This window comes from Sparus aurata, chromosome 12 (assembly GCF_900880675.1).
Source record: "Sparus aurata chromosome 12, fSpaAur1.1, whole genome shotgun sequence".
NCBI classification, from domain to species: domain Eukaryota; kingdom Metazoa; phylum Chordata; class Actinopteri; order Spariformes; family Sparidae; genus Sparus; species Sparus aurata.
The window spans coordinates 27,509,060-27,527,195 of NC_044198.1; the positions used below are offsets into that span (position 1 = coordinate 27,509,060).

At 43.7% G+C, this 18,136-nt stretch overlaps 2 protein-coding genes across 3 annotated transcripts; both read left to right on the plus strand.

The window, feature by feature from the left end:
• The first annotated feature begins 351 nt into the window (after positions 1-351).
• Positions 352-4,203, plus strand: LOC115592911 (putative uncharacterized protein MYH16). The gene has a single exon (XM_030436171.1). The coding sequence runs from the start codon at positions 539-541 to the stop codon at positions 2,165-2,167; it is 1,629 nt and encodes a 542-aa protein (XP_030292031.1). The 5' UTR covers positions 352-538; the 3' UTR covers positions 2,168-4,203.
• A 4,335-nt stretch (positions 4,204-8,538) lies between these two features.
• On the plus strand, positions 8,539-18,116 carry LOC115592905 (3-hydroxy-3-methylglutaryl-coenzyme A reductase). 2 transcript variants are annotated; one of them, XM_030436158.1, is made up of 20 exons: positions 8,539-8,680; positions 9,307-9,510; positions 9,607-9,718; positions 9,803-9,890; positions 10,580-10,664; positions 10,788-10,893; positions 11,288-11,394; positions 11,506-11,625; positions 11,722-11,855; positions 12,351-12,643; positions 12,756-12,904; positions 13,006-13,200; positions 14,122-14,280; positions 14,439-14,596; positions 14,686-14,791; positions 15,785-15,955; positions 16,052-16,192; positions 16,279-16,437; positions 16,842-16,996; positions 17,081-18,116. In XM_030436158.1, exons 2-20 carry the CDS (start codon positions 9,349-9,351, stop codon positions 17,133-17,135), a joined length of 2,655 nt encoding a protein of 884 aa, XP_030292018.1. In that variant the 5' UTR covers positions 8,539-8,680; positions 9,307-9,348; the 3' UTR covers positions 17,136-18,116. The 2 variants fall into 2 exon arrangements, with proteins under 2 accessions (XP_030292018.1, XP_030292019.1); XM_030436159.1 differs by lacking the exons at positions 16,842-16,996; positions 17,081-18,116 and adding an exon at positions 16,551-16,825.
• The last annotated feature ends 20 nt before the right edge of the window (positions 18,117-18,136 follow it).

The window sequence follows — 18,136 nt, forward strand, 5'->3', positions numbered from 1 at the left end:
TAATTTTATTTTTACTTAAGTACATTAATTGCCAGAAAAGAACTTCTTATACTCGAGTTCATTTTATTGGAATCATTTCATTCATATATTCAAACAACATGACGTCACTCTGGTCTCCGCCAGTCGACTTTCAGTTGATTTGTATTGAGTATTGACTTTTTTGTAGAACATCAAACATTGTTATTGTTGCTATAGCAACCGTAACTAACTGGTGTTTCCATTGCTACACTATCAACAGTAGCTGTTGCTATACATGAAGAAGATCAAAGAAAGGTCAAAGCAAATATATCAAAGATACAGTGATGTCATAGACATTCTAGAATGTTGGAACGTTATATGTGGAAGATACGACTTTTTATCTGTCATTTCTGTCCAGATGCCAGTTGAGAACAGACACACATAGTTATTTCTCTCAGTGCAACGTACATAGAATAACAGAGGAGGTCAAAGGGAGGAAATAAGCACGAAGTCTAAGAAAGGAGAAAAGTGCGAGAGCAGAGATCGTTCTGAGGGCAAGAGAAGACAGAGAGCTGAAGACATGGAAAACAACTCGGAGGAGGCTGAACCTTCAGATGTTTTATTTTCCCAAGATGGACACTTGAACTGCAATGAACCTGAAGAGCAGACTTCTCCCAGCAAGTCCTCTCAAGACACATCGCAGGAGATGAATGAGGTTAGGACTCTGGATTCAGAGGAGGTCGAGGACCTGACACAACAGCTCCAAATGGTCTCTGAAACACTTAGGAAGTTTGAGCGGAAGATTGCCAACACCAAGGATGTTCAGATCAGTTCGGACAAAGTAAAGGCTGAGAATGCAGGCCTTAAAAAGGACGTGGAGGATTTGAAATTAAAAATCCATGCTGAAAAGCAGCTGCGTGCACTCGCTGATCACAACACTGAGACAACTACTCAAAACCTGAAGGTGAAACTTGCTGAGACAGAAAGAGCAGCGCTTGAGGATCGCACAAAAGCTGAATGGCTGGAGGCCAATCTTGTATTTGAGAGGGCTCAAGGTCAAAAGCTGCAGGAAAGGCTGGCAGTGATGGAGGACGAGGCTAAGAATACTTTGGAAAGAACTCAGGCTTCCCATCAAGCCCAGCTTGAGGAGCACAGAGAGGAGACCACAAAGATCGCATCTGCCCTTGAAAAGGCAGAGGATCTGCTTCAGGCTGAGCAGTTCTGCTGGCAGCAAGAGAAGACCTCCCTGCTGAAGGGGATGGAGGAATCCAGAGCTGTCTATGAGTATCAGCTGGACGAGCAGAGGTATGAGAACAGCATCCTCGTGGCTGCTCTGAGGACTGCTGAACAGAAGATGGAGAGTCAGCAGGCGGAGTTGCAGGAGGAGAGGACATCCCTCATTCATGCCAGGGAAGGCTTCAAGAAGACTGTGCAGGAAATGCAACAAGAAGTAAAGGAGACTTTGGAAAGATATCTGGCTTCCCATCAAGCCCAGCTTGAGGAGCACAGAGAGGAGATCACAAAGATCGCATCTGCCCTTGAAAAGGCAGAGGATCTGCTTCAGGCTGAGCAGTTCTGCTGGCAGCAAGAGAAAACCTCCCTGCTGAAGGGGATGGAGGAATCCAGAGCTGTCTATGAGTATCAGCTGGACGAGCAGAGGTATGAGAAACGCATCGTCCTGGCTGCTCTGAGGACTGCTGAACAGCAGATGGAGAGTCAGCAGGTGGAGTTGCAGGAGGAGAGGACATCCCTCATTCAGGCCACACAAGGCTTCAAGAAGACTGAAAGATCTCAGGCTTCCCATCAAGCCCAGCTTGAGGAGCACAGGGAGTACCTCTGCTGGCAGCAGGAGAAAACCTCCCTGCTGGAACAGATGGAGGAATCCAGGACTCGCCATGAGGTTCAGCTGGACCAGCAGAAACACGAGAACAATGAACTCGTGGCTGCTTTGAATGAAGTCCAGCAAAAGTTGGACATCCATATCATGCAGTGGCAGAAGGTAAAGACATCTCTCATTCGGGGCAGAGAAGATGAAATGAAGACTGTGCAGGATGCGCAACAGCAGGAAAAGGATCGTTTGGAAAGATCCATCAGACATCAGGTGGAGTGGCAGGAGGAAAAAGTCATCCCTCGTTCAGGCCACAAAGGGTCTCAAAAAGATGCTGCAGGAAAAGGATCAAGAGTCAGAGTAAAACGAAAGCTCATCTAAGTCTCAGCTGGAAAAGCTCGTAATTGTTTAGAATCTTCCAGCAGATACAAGCTCAGGAACTGAGATCGACTAAAACACACGCACTCGTTCTCCCTGAGCTACCACTGGTTTTCTCCGGGTGCTCTGGTTTACCAACTTTAATTGAAGAAGAAATTCTTCAGTTAAGTAAAAAAAGTTGAATTATTACGGTTTTCTCCAGGTGCTCTGGTTAACCAACTTTAATTGAAGAAGAAATTCTTCAGTTAAGAAAAAAAAGTTGAATACGTTCAGGCGTGTAAAACTGACCCTGCTCCTCACGAATATACAAGAACAAGTGCTCAAGGACTTTGGACGATCACGGACTACAGAGGAGTAACTAACACCCCAGCAGTCGTGGAACTCTCACCGGTGGAGGATTTAAACTCTTTCTACGCTCGCTCCAAGAACAGCAGCGTTAGCATCGCTAGCATCATGGCTAGCATGGGCGACTCTACCAGGGAGGACCGCCCCCTCTCCCTCTCAGAGCAGGATGTCAGATGAGCTCTCAGAGGAGGGAACTGCAGAAAAGCAGCTGGCCCAGACGGCATCCCTGGGAAGGTGTGCTGACCAGCTAGTTCTGGTGTTCACCTCTATCTTCCGCCTGTCTTTGGCCCACTTAATCGTCCCCACAGTTGTCCACTATCGTCCCTGTACCCAAGAAGACCAACCCAGCCTGCTAAAATGGCTATCCCCCTGTAGCACATCTGTGGTGATGAAGTGCTTTGAGAGACTCCATTCCACCCTCTCCCTTCTGGACATCGGCAAGAGGAGCTCGGCGTTTAACACCATAGTTCCCCTCAGACTGGTCCAATCTTCACCACCTGTGGTCTGCCAGTCAGAGGTGATGAGGTGATCTTCAGTGGTGACGATTGGAAATTGCACCTCCAGCACCCGCACCCTCAACACCGGCCCCTCCCCAATTCTGCTTCCTGAGCCTCCTGCCCTACTTCCTGTACACCCATGATAGTACAGCCACACACAGCACCAACACCATCGTGAAATTTTGCAGATGACACAGTGGTGATTGGCCTGATCCCCAACAACATGGAGACGGCCTATTTGGAAGAGGTGGAGTTGCTGGCATCATGGTGCAAGACCAACAACCTGGACCTGAACATCACCAATACCGAGGAGATGGTGGTAGATTTCAGGAGGGAGACGCAAAGGTCCCATTACGCACCAGTAAAGATCTACGTAGATCTTTACTGGTGCGTAATAGGACCTGGTGCGTAATGGGACCTTTCTGAGGTACCTATAGCTGCCCACCTTCTCCACCCCGTAGATTCTACAGGGTGGAGAAGGTGGGCAGCTATAGGTACCTCGGAGTTCATATCTCTGAGGACCTAGCATGGACAACCCACATCACCTCACTGGTGAAGAAGGCTGGGCAGCACCTGTATCACCTCAGAAGTCCGAGGACATTTAAGATCCCCACAGGTCTGCAGAAAACCTTCTTCTCTGGAAGCATCGCCGCCTGGTACGGCAACTGCAGCACCCAGGACTGGAAATCTCTCCACAGAGTGATCAGATGTTGAGGGCATCACAAGAACTGCATTGCCCTGCATTCAGGACATTTACACCAGGCGGTGCAGGTCCAGAGCGACCAGGATAATGATGGACATTCACCACCCCAACCATGAGCTGTTTGTGAAGCACCTACACAGTGTCATGGCCAGGACTTCCCCTCAGCTTCTTCCCCTCAGGCCACTCGGACAATAAATTCTCATACACCACATAACACACACTCAGCACACACCCTGCTACTTTGCACACAGTCTACTTCTTCTTTTCCTGTAATTACTTTGTTATATCTAATTCTTGTATGTATATGTATTTTTTTTACTTCAATTTAAGTCTGGTATTCTATTCTCTTTTTCAGTATATTTTCTCATTTAAATTTCTAGTTTCTTGTTGCACTAATTTTATGCACAGTCTACGGAGAAGATGCAATTTAATTTTACTGCTGCTGTATTTGTACAGTTGCATTTGACGAATAAACCTTTGTATCTTTAGGAAAAGCAGAGTGATTTTCAATTAATCTTGAGGGATGACTATTGGTACTTTAATAAAATATGACCACAATGAGCACAGTAATAATCAGTAATGTGTATGACTTAGTGGATGGAGACAAGAACGGGTAGCAGTCTGGTATGTTATGAATATTATATCACTTGACTGTAATGAGCCTGTTAATCCAAGAAAAAAACACCTATGTCATATGAGGATATCCAAAATCTTGTGTTAGAGATACAAAATATGTAACAGTACCAACATTTTTTACAGCTTAACAATAAACTTGACGATATCAGTGCACTAAAACATTAAACTTCACTGGGAATTTAATCATTATAAATCACCTCAAGCATCTTTTTCTGCATTTTAATCACTTATTACTTTTAGCCAAGTGCTGAGATATGTCAGTTCTCCATCGTTGGTCATTCACACAGAGCGAAGCATCTCCGCCTCCGGTCGCTGTGATTTATATCAACACAACCACTTGAGTGAGTTAAAGTTTTTTGCTGATGACAGACGCTGTTTTTCGTGCAGAAATGTGAGGGAAGAGTCGAGAGGACAGACAGGAGGACAGACAGGAGGACAGACAGGAGGACAGATGCTTCTCCAAATACAACTGCGTTATTATTTTCCTCATATAAGTTTCCAAAGACAGTTACAGTTACAGTTACTACGTTACTTTTGTTTGGTCCTGTAACGTTGAGTTGTGGGACATTTGTCTTTGTTTTGTTGAGTGAAGGACCTGTGTTCAGGTTCAGGTTTTTATTGTCCCTCACAGTTACAGCAAACAACCAACCAAAAGATAAAAAGTAAAAGTATCTGAACAGTGCAGTGACGTAGATCTTAATCAGATGGACGTTGACAAGACAAGACGTTGAAACAAGACGGACCACTACTGCTTGACGCTACTTGCACGGCGCCATGCTGGTTATCAGACTGTACGATTGACACCCTCGATACGCGTGGCCGGCAGGATCCCCACGTTCAAACGGCAGTGTGAATGAGGCTATTGAAAAAGAATAACACCTTGTTAAACCTGTTATACCGCGGGATTATCCAGGTTAGGTATATCAAATAGAGTGTAAAAATTAAATCCTTTCCAGAAGAAACATATGAAACTTAGTAACGGAGAAAACAGCTGTAGACTGAGAGGAATTTTAGAGACAGTGACACAAAAATATAAATAAATGTATTTCAACTCAAAATGAAAAAATAGACATTGTATCAACAGCATTATCAAGAGACCGTTTATAAAAGCTTATCCTCCAACTATGAGTTTGTGAAAATCACTTTCATGTGTAGGTGTAAACAGGGAAGTTTGGAGAAACCTCTGACTTCAATGATTGCTCTTAATTTGGCAAATTTAATTTGAAGTTTTGCGCAGAAAAGTAATTATGCTTTACAGTTGATTCTATCAGGCAGTACTTAGTTTGTAACTTTAGTTTTCAGTGTGATGATGCTGAATGTCCCCGACAAGCTCGATAGTCTATAGCCACATGCTAGCAATCACCTTTTTCAGACACATAAATACTTTTTACTTTATACTACTGACGTACCGTATGTCCTAGAAAACACGTAAAAATATCTTTAGCTTATGTGAACCACAGACCTTATTTCAGGCATTTAATCCAAAAACCCACTGACTTCTAGACCAACTTATTTACAGGTTTACAGTGAATTTGTTCTGCGGCTCACTGTTGCTCAGCTGGACTACAGGACTTTAGTTTAGCTATCAAAATGCACCGAGTGCTGTCAGTAGGAGAAATAACGTGAATTTTTTGTACAATATTGACCAGATATCAGGACGCCAGCTAAAGGGAACCTATGGGGGCAGACATCCTTAAGTTTCACTTTCGGTTATGTCTGCCCCTATAGGTTCAATTTAGCTGCCGTTCTGATACTCTGTAAATATTGTGCCAAATGTTCTCGTTATTTTTCCAAATGACAGCACTCGGTAACCTCAATATGGGATATTTTTAATGTCTTTTAAATGAATTTTTCATGTCTTTTTTTGTAATTTGTGTGCGCCTGTAAAGCACTTTGAGTTGTCTTGTGTCTGAATTGTGCTACACAAATAAACTTGCCTTGCCCTGCTTTCCCCTTTTAGTATTTGCAGCCATGTACAGTAGTTTTACTGACAAGAAAAAAAGGAGCCGGTGTATTATTTAGTCAACGTTATCTGCTTTCTACTTACAGGCATATCTACTTTGATTAAACTGAAATGAGAGAGGTGACCAGGCCCTATAAGAAACACAGAGCTGATTGACGTGTACTTTGTGAAACACACAGTCACGTTTGCATTTATCTGAAGTGTTAAAATTAGACACACAGGAAGGCTGTGTCAGCAAGATATGAAGAGAACTGTGTGAGGAAGTTGACTGCACAGTGCACTAATACAAATAATGTAATGTACGAATATAAAAGAAAGACTATTTTCAATTGTTTATTATACTTTTATTTAAACAACAAGATTTTACTTATTATTATAAACAAACATTGTGTTTCAGTCTGTAGCTCTACATATGAAATGGATTACAGATATGTGAGAGGAACCAATGACCCAGATATAAAACAACGACAACAACACTGAAATAACAACAAAAATAAATGTACGAATACTAAACAGATATTTTTTTTTTTAAAAAGACAGAAAAAAGCAGATTGCAAATAACAGTTTTCTGTCTGTAGCTGCAGCTCTTTGTGTTTGACACGTCGTATCTGAGAGTATCTGATTTCAGCTGTCTCTGTTTCTATAACGACACCTCGTTCTCCTCATGCTGTCATTGTTTTGTGTTTGGGGGTTGTGGCTGCAACACTGGACTGTAATAGTCTGTTTGTTTTTAGTAATTAATTTGCCTTTTCACTGCTATGATAAATCATTTTGGGTCAAGGTTTAATTTTACATCCAAGACTTTCCTTTTTTCACATCTTCTTAGTGCCCCTGCAGAGACACAGGAGAGGTTTCCTTGTTTTTCCTTATTCAGCCATTATGACCGGAGTCCTGAATTAACTGTTGAATTAACTGAATTGACTGGTTAAAGTTTAATCTTTAATCTAACCTTCTTTTAGTTTTGAAATCTTTACTCTTATGATGTTGCAATGTTCTACAGAAACTCTAAATAATTCCTTTCTTCATTTCCTTTGTTCGTTCCCCTCGTAGCTTTTCCCATTCCTTATTATTCTAAAGATATTGTCGGATTTGTCGAGATTTTTAATGATCCTGGGCAGGTAAGCAGATTCTTGAGTGAGTTTTATAAAAATGACCCTGTATTTTTATTTGACTCAATAGTTCCAACACCATCCTGTAATCCAAATACTCACCAGAGCACCAAATGTCGATAAATCTGCTGCTGAAAACAGTCTTTAACAACTGCACAATTCCTTCCTGTTTCATTAACATTTTCTAAAAACTACAAAACCTAGCTAACAGGTAACATAAAAAAGAATACATTAAAATGAAAATGAAAACATATAATTATAGCAGAAACCAAAGAGTTTCTAAGAGAAAGATCCCAAAAACAAATATGGCGTCTATTCAGTCCAAAGAGCTCACATGGTGCGTATGATGAGAAACTTTTCTAGCTTTTCTTGCCTGTTATGCAGCTATTTCTGTGAACGCAGCATAAAAGGACTCAAACCTTGTTTTGTTTTTGAAACCTAGTTTTGTAAAGATGATTAATAAGTCTACCTTGAACCTTGTGTTCGTCCATCAAATAGACTAATTGGCCAATATCCACCAGCCTCCTGTCTGTCCATTTCCAGTCTCAGTACCAACTTCTCAGATGATGAGCTGGGAATGAAACTCAAAAATCAACTTTTCTGACAAACTGAACCTTTAAACTCTGGAAATCAGTAAGTGTTTTTGCACATCTGGTTCCTTCTTCTTAAAGTCTTTGTTTTTTTTATTGGTTTTCAATTAAATATTGGAAATAGTCTTTTGTTACCAAAGGCTGAAGATAATATAAGTTTTGTTCTACAACATTAAAAATCATTAAATATCCCAAAGTTTTATTATGAAGCTTTTCTGTGTGTTAAACTAAGTGGTGTTCATCTGTAAGTATCATAAACTTGTGTTTGTCACAGATTATTTTCAGCAATAATCCAAAATACAATTTAAAAAATCAAGGCGATGCGACTTCCGGGTTAGCTACAAAATACGTCATCGCTACGCCGCAACACGGTGTCACTTTACAGTAAACATAATTTATATTATTGAAACTGTAAATAAATCACTTGTATTTGAACAAACATATCATATAAAATTATTAAATCAATAAAAAAAATCTATGTCACGTTCGCAGCTTCACAGCTGCTTCACATTTTATACTCCGTGACGTTTCACGTGACGTTTTCGTGACGTCGGGATTTCCGAGTCGCCATGTTGGTCTCGTTACATCAGTCGGGAGCAGCTAGCAAAGCAGTTTCTGGAAGATACTCATCATGTGGAAGACTCTCTGACCACCGTGAAGCTCATATTTGGAAGTACGTGACTTTAATGTCTTTTCTAGACCGTAACTATGGAAGTGTTTCAACACGGAGGGACGTAATGAAGTCTGTTAAAGTTAGTCTGGGCGTGACAGCTAATGTAGCTAATGCTAGCGGTGTCCTCTGTGGACAACTGCTAAACATGTAGCTAATGCTAACAGACGAAAATAAAAACTGTCTCCTCATGTCGTCATGTCTTAACAAATGTGAAGGAGAAACCCTGAGTGAGTCCGCACATTTTAAACCTAAAGCTTATCATTCACCGAACGTTAGCTTGATTTTCTAACGGACGGTATGTTAGCTAGTTAGCTGTCACGAAGAAGCTAGTTTGTAGTGAAACAGCTCTAAGCTAGGCGTTGGTTTGCTTTCATTGGATAATTCACAGCAGCGACTACTGGTGACATCATCTTCTGCTTCACAATCTTGCCGAGTAACTGGGTGACATCTCCATGGCACTAAATTAGCATCAGCTGCCAGGCTAATGCTGGTAAAATAAGCTTCTATTGAGTGGCTGCTAGAATTTAAGACACTAAAAAGCCATTGTGCTGGTGACTAAAATGTAACTCATGCTGCTGACATCTTGTCTAGTTGACTGGAAATGATGTGATGATTTCTCACTACAGTTGAGGCTGTGACCTGAGGTAGCCGGACGACACCCTGCGATCATGTTGGCTCGTCTGTTCAGGCTCCACGGCCTGCTGGTGGCCTCCCATCCATGGGAGGTAATAGTGGGCACGCTGGCTCTCACCGTATGCCTGATGTCCATGAACAGCCTGGCAACCAGCAGCCAGATGTGCAGCTGGAACGAGTGCCCCAAAGTGGAGGAGGTGAGTGTCTGTTCCTGAGAGGAGGCTGGTGTGGGTGTGGCAGGTCAGGAGCTAACAGGAGCTAACAGGAGGACATGTCTGTCTGTCTTCTTCCAGAAAGTCCACAGCAGCGATATAATCATCCTAACGATCACACGCTGCATGGCCATCGTTTACATATATTTCCAGTTCAAGAATCTGCGACAACTGGGATCCAAATACATACTGGGTCAGTATGACGGGATGTTAGCTGGTTCTCCTTCATACATCGACCAGCTTTATGATGTTAACATTTTTCTCTCTCCTTCTACAGGTATTGCAGGGTTATTCACAGTATTTTCCAGCTTTGTGTTCAGTACAGTGGTCATCCACTTCTTTGGAAAAGAGCTGACAGGCCTGAAGTAAGTCACCAAATACACATATACATATATACTTAGTGCTCAGCAGACAGATCACCGACTAATAAACTAATAATTTACTCATTTTTAAAAGCTGTTGGAGTCAGTTTGTAGTTGAGATTTCTAGTGCTAGGCTGCCTTTCACCACCGTGTGCATAGAATACATGAACAAAAGAGAAGAAGAAATAAGACGGTGAGATTAAACCCTTGATGCACGATCAGCAGCTACAGTGAATGTGGCTAATTTGTAACTGGGAAAGACTGTAGTGGGGTTCACGATTTTGACTGAACCACAGTCCAACGAAACACGTCACCGACCTCGGTCGATGTATTTGGTTGTCAGCAGTATCCAAGACTGGCAGAATATATCTTTGTCAGCAGGTAATTACTTAGGAATGAGTTGCAGGGACTTTCTTGGAACCCCTGATCTGTAAACATGGACTGAAGACGTAAGAGAAAACTGTTCAGTGTAAAGAAATGCTCTCTGTTGATGTCATAACAGTCGGGGGAATGTTTCCTTCAATATGAATGTCAAAGACACATGATGAAACATTTTGTTCACATTCATGTTGACTAATAAGGATTTCAGTGTTATGTCTGGAACAGTTTGTCTTTTTAACAATGTGAACAAATGCTGCAGTGGAATACGACTCCATCCTTCCCTAATTTATGATCCGTCTCCTCCTCTGCAGTGAAGCGCTGCCGTTCTTTCTCCTTCTCATCGACCTGTCCAAAGCCTGTGCACTGGCCAAATTTGCCCTCAGCTCAAACTCCCAGGTACAGTTGCACCTTGTTTTTACTGTATGTTTAAACTGTAACTGAAATAAAACCTGTGGATTCATATGAAGGATGGTAGTTGAGGTGTCACTGACTCGTGCTTCGGCCCTGTGCCTCGTGTAGGAGGAGGTGAGGGAGAACATCTCCCAGGGCATGGCCATCCTCGGCCCCACCTTCACCCTGGATGCTCTGGTGGAGTGTCTGGTCATTGGTGTTGGCACCATGTCAGGTGAGGAAGACTTTTATGTCTTCTCCTGCAAAAAACAGTGACAGCAATGATCCGTATGGAGAGAACATCAGTGTTTTAATGATGCATTTGAGACTTTGGGCTGTTTTTCTGTTGTCACACATCTTCTGTAAGACTTGTGGGAAGTGAAAAAGCAGACAAGCTTTCCAGTGTTCTTCCTTTCTGTATTCTGAAGGTTTTTGCAGAGGCCTTTGTTCATTTATCATTCATAGCCTGATATATAGAACATTTTATTACTAAAACATCGAGAGAGTCTCTTTTTTTAGTGGCTGATGACAATATTTTCTCATTTATGGGGGTGATAAAAAGTTTCTTAACGTGAGTAAGAAGTGAATTTAGTGGAAAATGAATGTTACTATTCTCTCTTGCTGTCCAGGTGTGCCTCAGTTAGAGATCATGTGCTGCTTTGGCTGCATGTCTGTCCTGGCCAACTACTTTGTCTTCATGACCTTCTTCCCTGCGTGCGTCTCCCTCGTCCTGGAGGTAAGAATGATTATAATATCTTTGAGAGTTATCGTCTTGGTTGGATGTGGAAATGAGCTCCTGACATCTCACGATGAATATCTGTGTGCTCCTGAATGTTTGTGTGCACAGCTGTCCAGGGAGAGTCGCGAGGGACGTCCGATCTGGCAGCTGAGCCACTTTGCCCGTGTTCTGGCTGAAGAAGAGGACAACAAACCCAATCCTGTGACCCAGAGGGTGAAAATCATCATGGTGAGAAACTCCGTTCAGCGGATCAGTAAACTGTGTGTTTTTAAACATCAAACTGTCTGTTTTAAACAGTCTAACGTAACATGATGTCGTCCTCAGTCTCTGGGCCTGGCTTTGGTTCACGCTCACACTCGACTAGCAGCTGAACATCCAGGTCAGAACCGCACGGTGGAGGGGCCCGTCGCTAAGAGGCTGGAGTCAGGAGGAACCATGTTGCCTCTGAAGCTCACCAGGTAGAAACTTAGATTCGGCTTTATTGACATGTAGCGCGGTATATCAGCACTTAACTGTGAATATGGCACGAGAAAACATAGACGTATGATTTAAGGACGCTGCAAGTCCAGAAGAATAAACAGAAAATACCAAATTTGACAATAAAAACATGAAGAATTGTTTTATTATACTTTATTTACTTAAAGTTCATTAATCATGTGTTCAGTTTGTGTGCTATTTCTATGTTCTGATGATTTATGATTTCTACACGATTGGTTAGTCGAGCATTTACAGGAGAAGTAACTCACATTGTGTTTGTTTGACAGACGTATAAACAAAGAAATAACGTTTTAGATCAGAGATTCATTTAGATTTTTAAAATACATGTTTAACATATCGTACAATAAGCAGTTGATGTTCTTCTCTTGTCTGTGTGGTTGGTACGGAGCTCAGGTCCGTCCCAGAACACCTGGTTCTGTTACTGACCCTCTGTCCTCTGACGTTATCTGTTCCAGTATGGACCTGGAGCAGGTGATAACTCTCGGGCTCGCCCTGCTTCTGGCTGTGAAGTACGTCTTCTTCGAGCAAACGGAGACGGAGTCGTCGCTGTCCCTCAAGAGCACCATTATCAGCTCCCCTCCCCCTCAGAAGCCCCGGGTGGCAGCAGACTGCTGCAGGAGGGACCTCCCGGCCCCGAAACCTCCCTGCATGATGAACGGTACCTTAGCAACCAGCCCCACCTCCACCTCCTCAGCCGTCTCCGACTCCAAACCTTCCCCTGAGGCTGACACGGCGTTCAGAGAGACTGGTGAGACTTTTAATTGGTCCTGCCTGCTTCGTTTTGTCTGTGCTCACTCATGAAGAAACAAAAACTCTGATGTAACGTTGAGTTTGTCTTCTTTCTGATTCCTCTACAACAGAGGCGCCTCCAGCGGCCTCAGTGGACAACAGCCCCTGTCTTCCATCCGCTGCAGAGTCTCTCGCTCCGACACCTCGTTCTCCTCAGAGCAGCTGTTGTTCGGAGGCCCGGACGCTGGAGGAATGTATGGCCATCCTGTCAGACCCTCAGGTACGCCGCCAGAGCAGGTGGACGTCCTCTCTGCGTCCGAAGCAGAAGATATTTGATGTTTTTGTCTGAAGCTTCACCGGTTTGCTCTCGTTGCTTTCCAGAGGGGTGCCAGTTTCCTGAGCGATAAAGAGGTGATGAACCTGGTGACCTCTCGTAACATCCTCAACTATAAACTGGAGTCTGTTCTGGACACTCCGGAGAGGGGCGTGGCCATCAGGAGAGACATGCTGTCACCCAAACTGCCCGTTCGCTCCGCCTTGGCCTCTCTGCCTTATAAGGACTACGACTATTCTAAGGTAAATATAAAGTCCTTTTTATTGTGCTATTATAATGTGTGTCTTTATAGTCGTGATTACAGAATGAAACATTTCTGTTCGGTGCTGACGGCTGTTAGACATCTGGATTCATAAAGATCAGCACATCGTTGGTTTTCTGCCCTGACAGCCGTCATTTTCATTACAAACTCTTTTTATGCTCTTTATTATACAACTACAGCTTGACTTTATCCTGCTGGTTGTGTGCAGGTTAGAGTGTGACAAGTTCAAATAATATCCAGGTTCCAGATTCAACAACAAACATCAGCCTTCAGTTTGTTACGAAGTTCAGTTTCTCAAATCTGTCCAGACTGCATGAACAGATCCATAAAGTAATTAAACCAGCATGTCCGATGCTGTTGGAGGAGATGTTAATAATCTTTTTAGAGAAAATATTCAGTCAAAATATATTTTAAAAGTGTTTTTTCAGCTCTGAAGGTGTATTTAGCTGAATTGGTGGCACTATTTTTTTTTTTATGCAGCAAAAATAAACGTCTAGATGTGACGGAACTTCATTAACACGACACAGAACAAAGATTTGGTTGCAAACAAGTGAAAACTAGTTTTTTGACAATTTCTTTTTGTCAAAATGAACTTCTCTGCATCACAAGTTCACATTCTGGATGTTACACATCGTTAAACTGAACCTGTTTCTGTTGTTTTTCTCATTATTTGCACGTTTCTGTTGGCAATATGTAGATTAATGTAACGCACTTAAACATTTTCCTAAATAAAGCAAACGTCTGCAAAAGGAAAAAAGATTATTAGTCAAATAATTAAGTTTTTAAAAATGATCTTGAAAATGTCTTTGAACTCATCAAATCAAAATATGAAACACACACATGGATTCTGTGTTTCTGTGTTGGTGTTTTCATCCGGTCTGTTTTACTGGTGTTGCTGCAGGTGATGGGCACCTGCTGTGAGAACGTGATTGGCTACATGCCGGTGCCGGTGGGAGTGGCCGGTCCGCTTCTGCTGGATGAGAAGCAGTTTCACGTTCCTATGGCGACCACAGAGGGTTGCCTGGTAGCGAGCACCAACAGAGGATGCAGGGCGCTTTCTGTAAGTGATGACACCTACATGGAGGTGTTGTACTGTGTGTGTGTGTGTTTGTTTGTGTGTGTGTGTGTGTGTGTGTGTGTGTGTTGTGTGTGTGTGTGTGTGTGTGTTTGTGTGTGTTTGTTTGTTTGTGTGCTGACTGTGTTGTGCCTCCGGTCCAGATGAGCGGGGGCTGCCGCAGCAGGATCCTGGCCGACAGTATGACGAGGGGTCCTGTGGTGAGGCTGCCCTCAGCCTGCCGGGCTGCAGAGGTCAAAGGCTGGCTCGAGACCTCAGACGGGTTCAGAGTGATCAAAGAGGCGTTCGACCACACGAGCAGGTCGGTACAAACGCCGCGGCAGAAAACACGAATAGAGCGATCGAACATTTCCTTGATTCACGTCTGTGAATTCTGTGTCGTCTCTGCAGGTTTGCTCGTCTGGAGAAGCTGCTGGTGAGCATCGCTGGGAGGAACTTGTACATTCGCTTCCAGTCTCAGACGGGAGACGCCATGGGCATGAACATGATCACTAAGGTACGACCACACCGGCAGTCAGTCGCCGCACTTTCAGTCTGACTCGGCGGTTGAATCCGTTTGTCTCATGCCACCTGTGTGTTTCTGTTTTCTAAATCCCTGTTGCTACGGGAAACCACAGCGAAAACCTCAGAGTTAGCAACCGACACGCTAACAATAACAAATCACCAACCTCTAATCAGGTCGTTAACGATGTGAAACGAGAACGCAGCTCTTATTCTTTCTTTTGTGGAGGCGAAACCATTTTAATGCCCAGGTCGCCTCATTCAGAACAAGTTCCCCCTCAACACTAATTTATGTGGTTAGCGTCGCTGCACACGAATATTATGATTGTTTAGAGAAATAGAAACAATCCAGTGTCAGTGTGTCACACTTCATTTGATTCAGGAGAACCTGAAGATTCAGTTTGGATCAATTCAAGTCTCGATTTAACATTTACTTTGTCTGAAAATGTGGTGTTTTTTATTTGTTTTTATTCTGACCTCAGACAAAACCTCAAGACCTTTAGTTATTTATTTAAAAAGAGGTTTGGTCTACATCTGATCTTTCCTAATCAAGTTTCAGCCTTTTATTATGATGTTATTCAGTTTATTAATCAGAACATGAAGAACAAAAGCAGCTCGGCTAAAACCATCAGAGGAAAAAACTATGTGGGTTTCCTTTAACGCATGAATTCTGCAGAACATGATTGCGATGACAGCCTCTGGAGAGGATGAGGGAATCAAAAGTTATAAAACATTTTAAAGCAAATAGCTCCTTGTAGCTGCTCTGAGCTGTCAGTGAAGGTTAAATGTAAATATTTTCTGGCAAACTGAATAAAACAAAACATTTGAGGATGTCGTGTTTTGCTTTGGTGATCGCTGATCAAACGTTATTTTTTTAAACATTATCAGACATTTTAGAGACCAAACAACTGATCGACTGGGAACAAAACTGACAGATTAATTGATAATTAAATTCTGTGAATCCTGAAGCGTGTGCTGTTGTCCTCAGGGCACCGAGCAGGCGCTGCACAGACTCCAGCAGCAGTATCCAGATGTGCAGGTGCTGGCGGTCAGCGGGAACTACTGCACCGACAAGAAGTCCGCTGCCATAAACTGGATCATGGGTCGGGGGAAGTCCGCCGTGTGCGAGGCCACCGTCCCCGCCAAGGTGGTCAGAGAGGTGAAGACCACTCTACCCAAACAAACCTGAGGCATCACATCTGTTTGTAAATGTATTAAATTATCTGACAGAAACAACCCGTTGATGTTTGTGTAGGTGTTGAAAAGCAGCACGGCCGCTCTGGTGGAGCTGAACATCAACAAGAACCTGGTGGGCTCGGCCATGGCCGGCAGCATCGGGGGCTTTAATGCTCACGCTGCAAACATCGTGGCAGCGATCTACATCGCCTGCGGACAGGTAACCACCCACCATGTTCACGGTCCAGGTGTGTCTTCAGTTATCAGCACATCAGCACCACAGAGTCATCTTGTCTTTGGTTTCAGGACCCGGCTCAGACTATAGGGAGCTCCAACTGCATCACTCAGATGGAGGCGGCGGGTCCAGACGGGGAGGATCTGTACATCAGCTGCAGTATGCCCTCCATCGAGCTCGGCACTGTGGGAGGAGGCACCAACCTGCTGCCACAGCAGGCCTGTCTGCAGGTAACCTCACCTCAAACTCCAGTTTAATCCAACAGAGCTGAAGATCAGTTCTGTAACATTTCTGCATAGAAATATCGTGAACAACTTGACTTGTGTACTTATGTTATCAACAGTGTTTCTGACAATGTTCAAACCAGCGACATCTCATTTTATTCGAGGTAACGGTGCGTTTCATTTACTCACCTGGTGCTATAACTGCCAGGGGAAGTTAGATTTGACTGAACATTAGCCGGGTTTATCCCTCCAGAATCAGGAAGCTCTCTCCTACAGAACTTCTCTGCTTTTAAAGATTGCAAATACTCACATGAAATCCTGAAGAGATGTTTCTGTATGTGAAGCAGAGTGATCCGTCTTCTAGTTGCTCATCTTCTCTCTCTGACGTTAAACTGCGTCTGCGTCTGTAGATGCTCGGGGTTCAGGGCTCCAGCTCCAGCGAGCCGGGTGAGAACGCCCGTCAGCTGGCCCGGGTGGTGTGCGGCACCGTGCTGGCGGGGGAGCTCTCCCTGATGGCGGCTCTGGCTGCAGGACACCTCGTCAAGAGCCACATGACCCACAACAGGTGAGATACTTTTCATCTCAGGTGCTCTGTGTTGGTAGAAGTCGTAGTTTTCACCGTGACTCCTGACTGTTCTGTTCCTCTCAGATCTAAAGCGGACTCACCAGAAACAAATTCGTCGAAGTCGGAGGCGACAGCGTAACGTAAAGCGACTTCAGAGTCGGACTGAAGGAGCTCTTCAACTAACGAGTGAAAACTTGACAGTGAGAACAGAACCGTGTCCTGATGACGAGCTTCTGAAGGGAGTTCTGCGGGTCTAAAGACTGATGAGCAGACCACAGCCAACGTGTGCTCGCTCCGTGTGTCGCCCGACTCATCGCATTAAGACTTTTTGGGTTGAGATGTTCTGTTGCGGTTATTTATTTGTGCCATTTGTCTGCAGCAGTGTTCTGGACGCCTTCACTGTTGTTGGCGCTGATCCGTCTGACAGTACTGATGGGGTAAAAATCCACCGCGCTGCACCAACGAGTATGCTGTGCCTGTAAGAGTTGTGAGGCCAAAAGGAAACAGCTTTCCTGTCGTCTGACGGCGACACGACGTCCGTGTTCGTCTCAACTAAACTGCATGAAGTCAGATCGTCACTTCTGATCGTTGCACTTGCCAAAGCTTGCCTGAGATGGCGCTGTTACTGCTGTAGGCGACAGTTTGCTGAAGTTTAAAATGCCAACCCTCCTGCCTGAATGTATGTTGTACTAAAATCAGTGTTGTAGGATTGACCGGGTGCTGCTGTATACTGTGTATACTGTGTAGACTGTAGAGTGACTGGCTGCTGCTTCCAGGGAGGAAAAGAACCGACGGAGTCACTCGCTCGGACTCCAACTCGTCAAATGTTTGTATTAATGCGAGTAGGAAAACTGACAAATCAAAGCCATACTAACTGACTTACTAAACTCTAATGGTACATTATTATACATGTGGAGCGACTGCAGGATTAATCAGCATGATGGAAGTAAAAGAAGCGACTGCAGGTGCTTCTCGTCTCGTGGCCTTACACACCGTATGTCTTGGAGAAGTTGCGCTGTAGCATGTTCTAGATAGAATAATAAATTTTAAGCTATTCAATTGAAAAGATTGTACTTTTGTTTTATTTAAGAACAATAAACAACACTATGTTCCCTCTGAATGTTCTGTGTCTCTGTGACG

Coding starts and splice junctions, on each gene's coding strand:
- LOC115592905 (XM_030436158.1), top strand. CDS start 9,349: ATGTTGGCTCGTCTGTTCAGGCTCCACGGCCTGCTGGTGGCCTCCCAT. Junction 9,891..10,579: donor AAAGAGCTGACAGGCCTGAA/GTAAGTCACCAA, acceptor CCTCCTCTGCAG/TGAAGCGCTGCCGTTCTTTC. Junction 11,395..11,505: donor GCGTCTCCCTCGTCCTGGAG/GTAAGAATGATT, acceptor TTGTGTGCACAG/CTGTCCAGGGAGAGTCGCGA.
- LOC115592911 (XM_030436171.1), top strand. CDS start 539: ATGGAAAACAACTCGGAGGAGGCTGAACCTTCAGATGTTTTATTTTCC.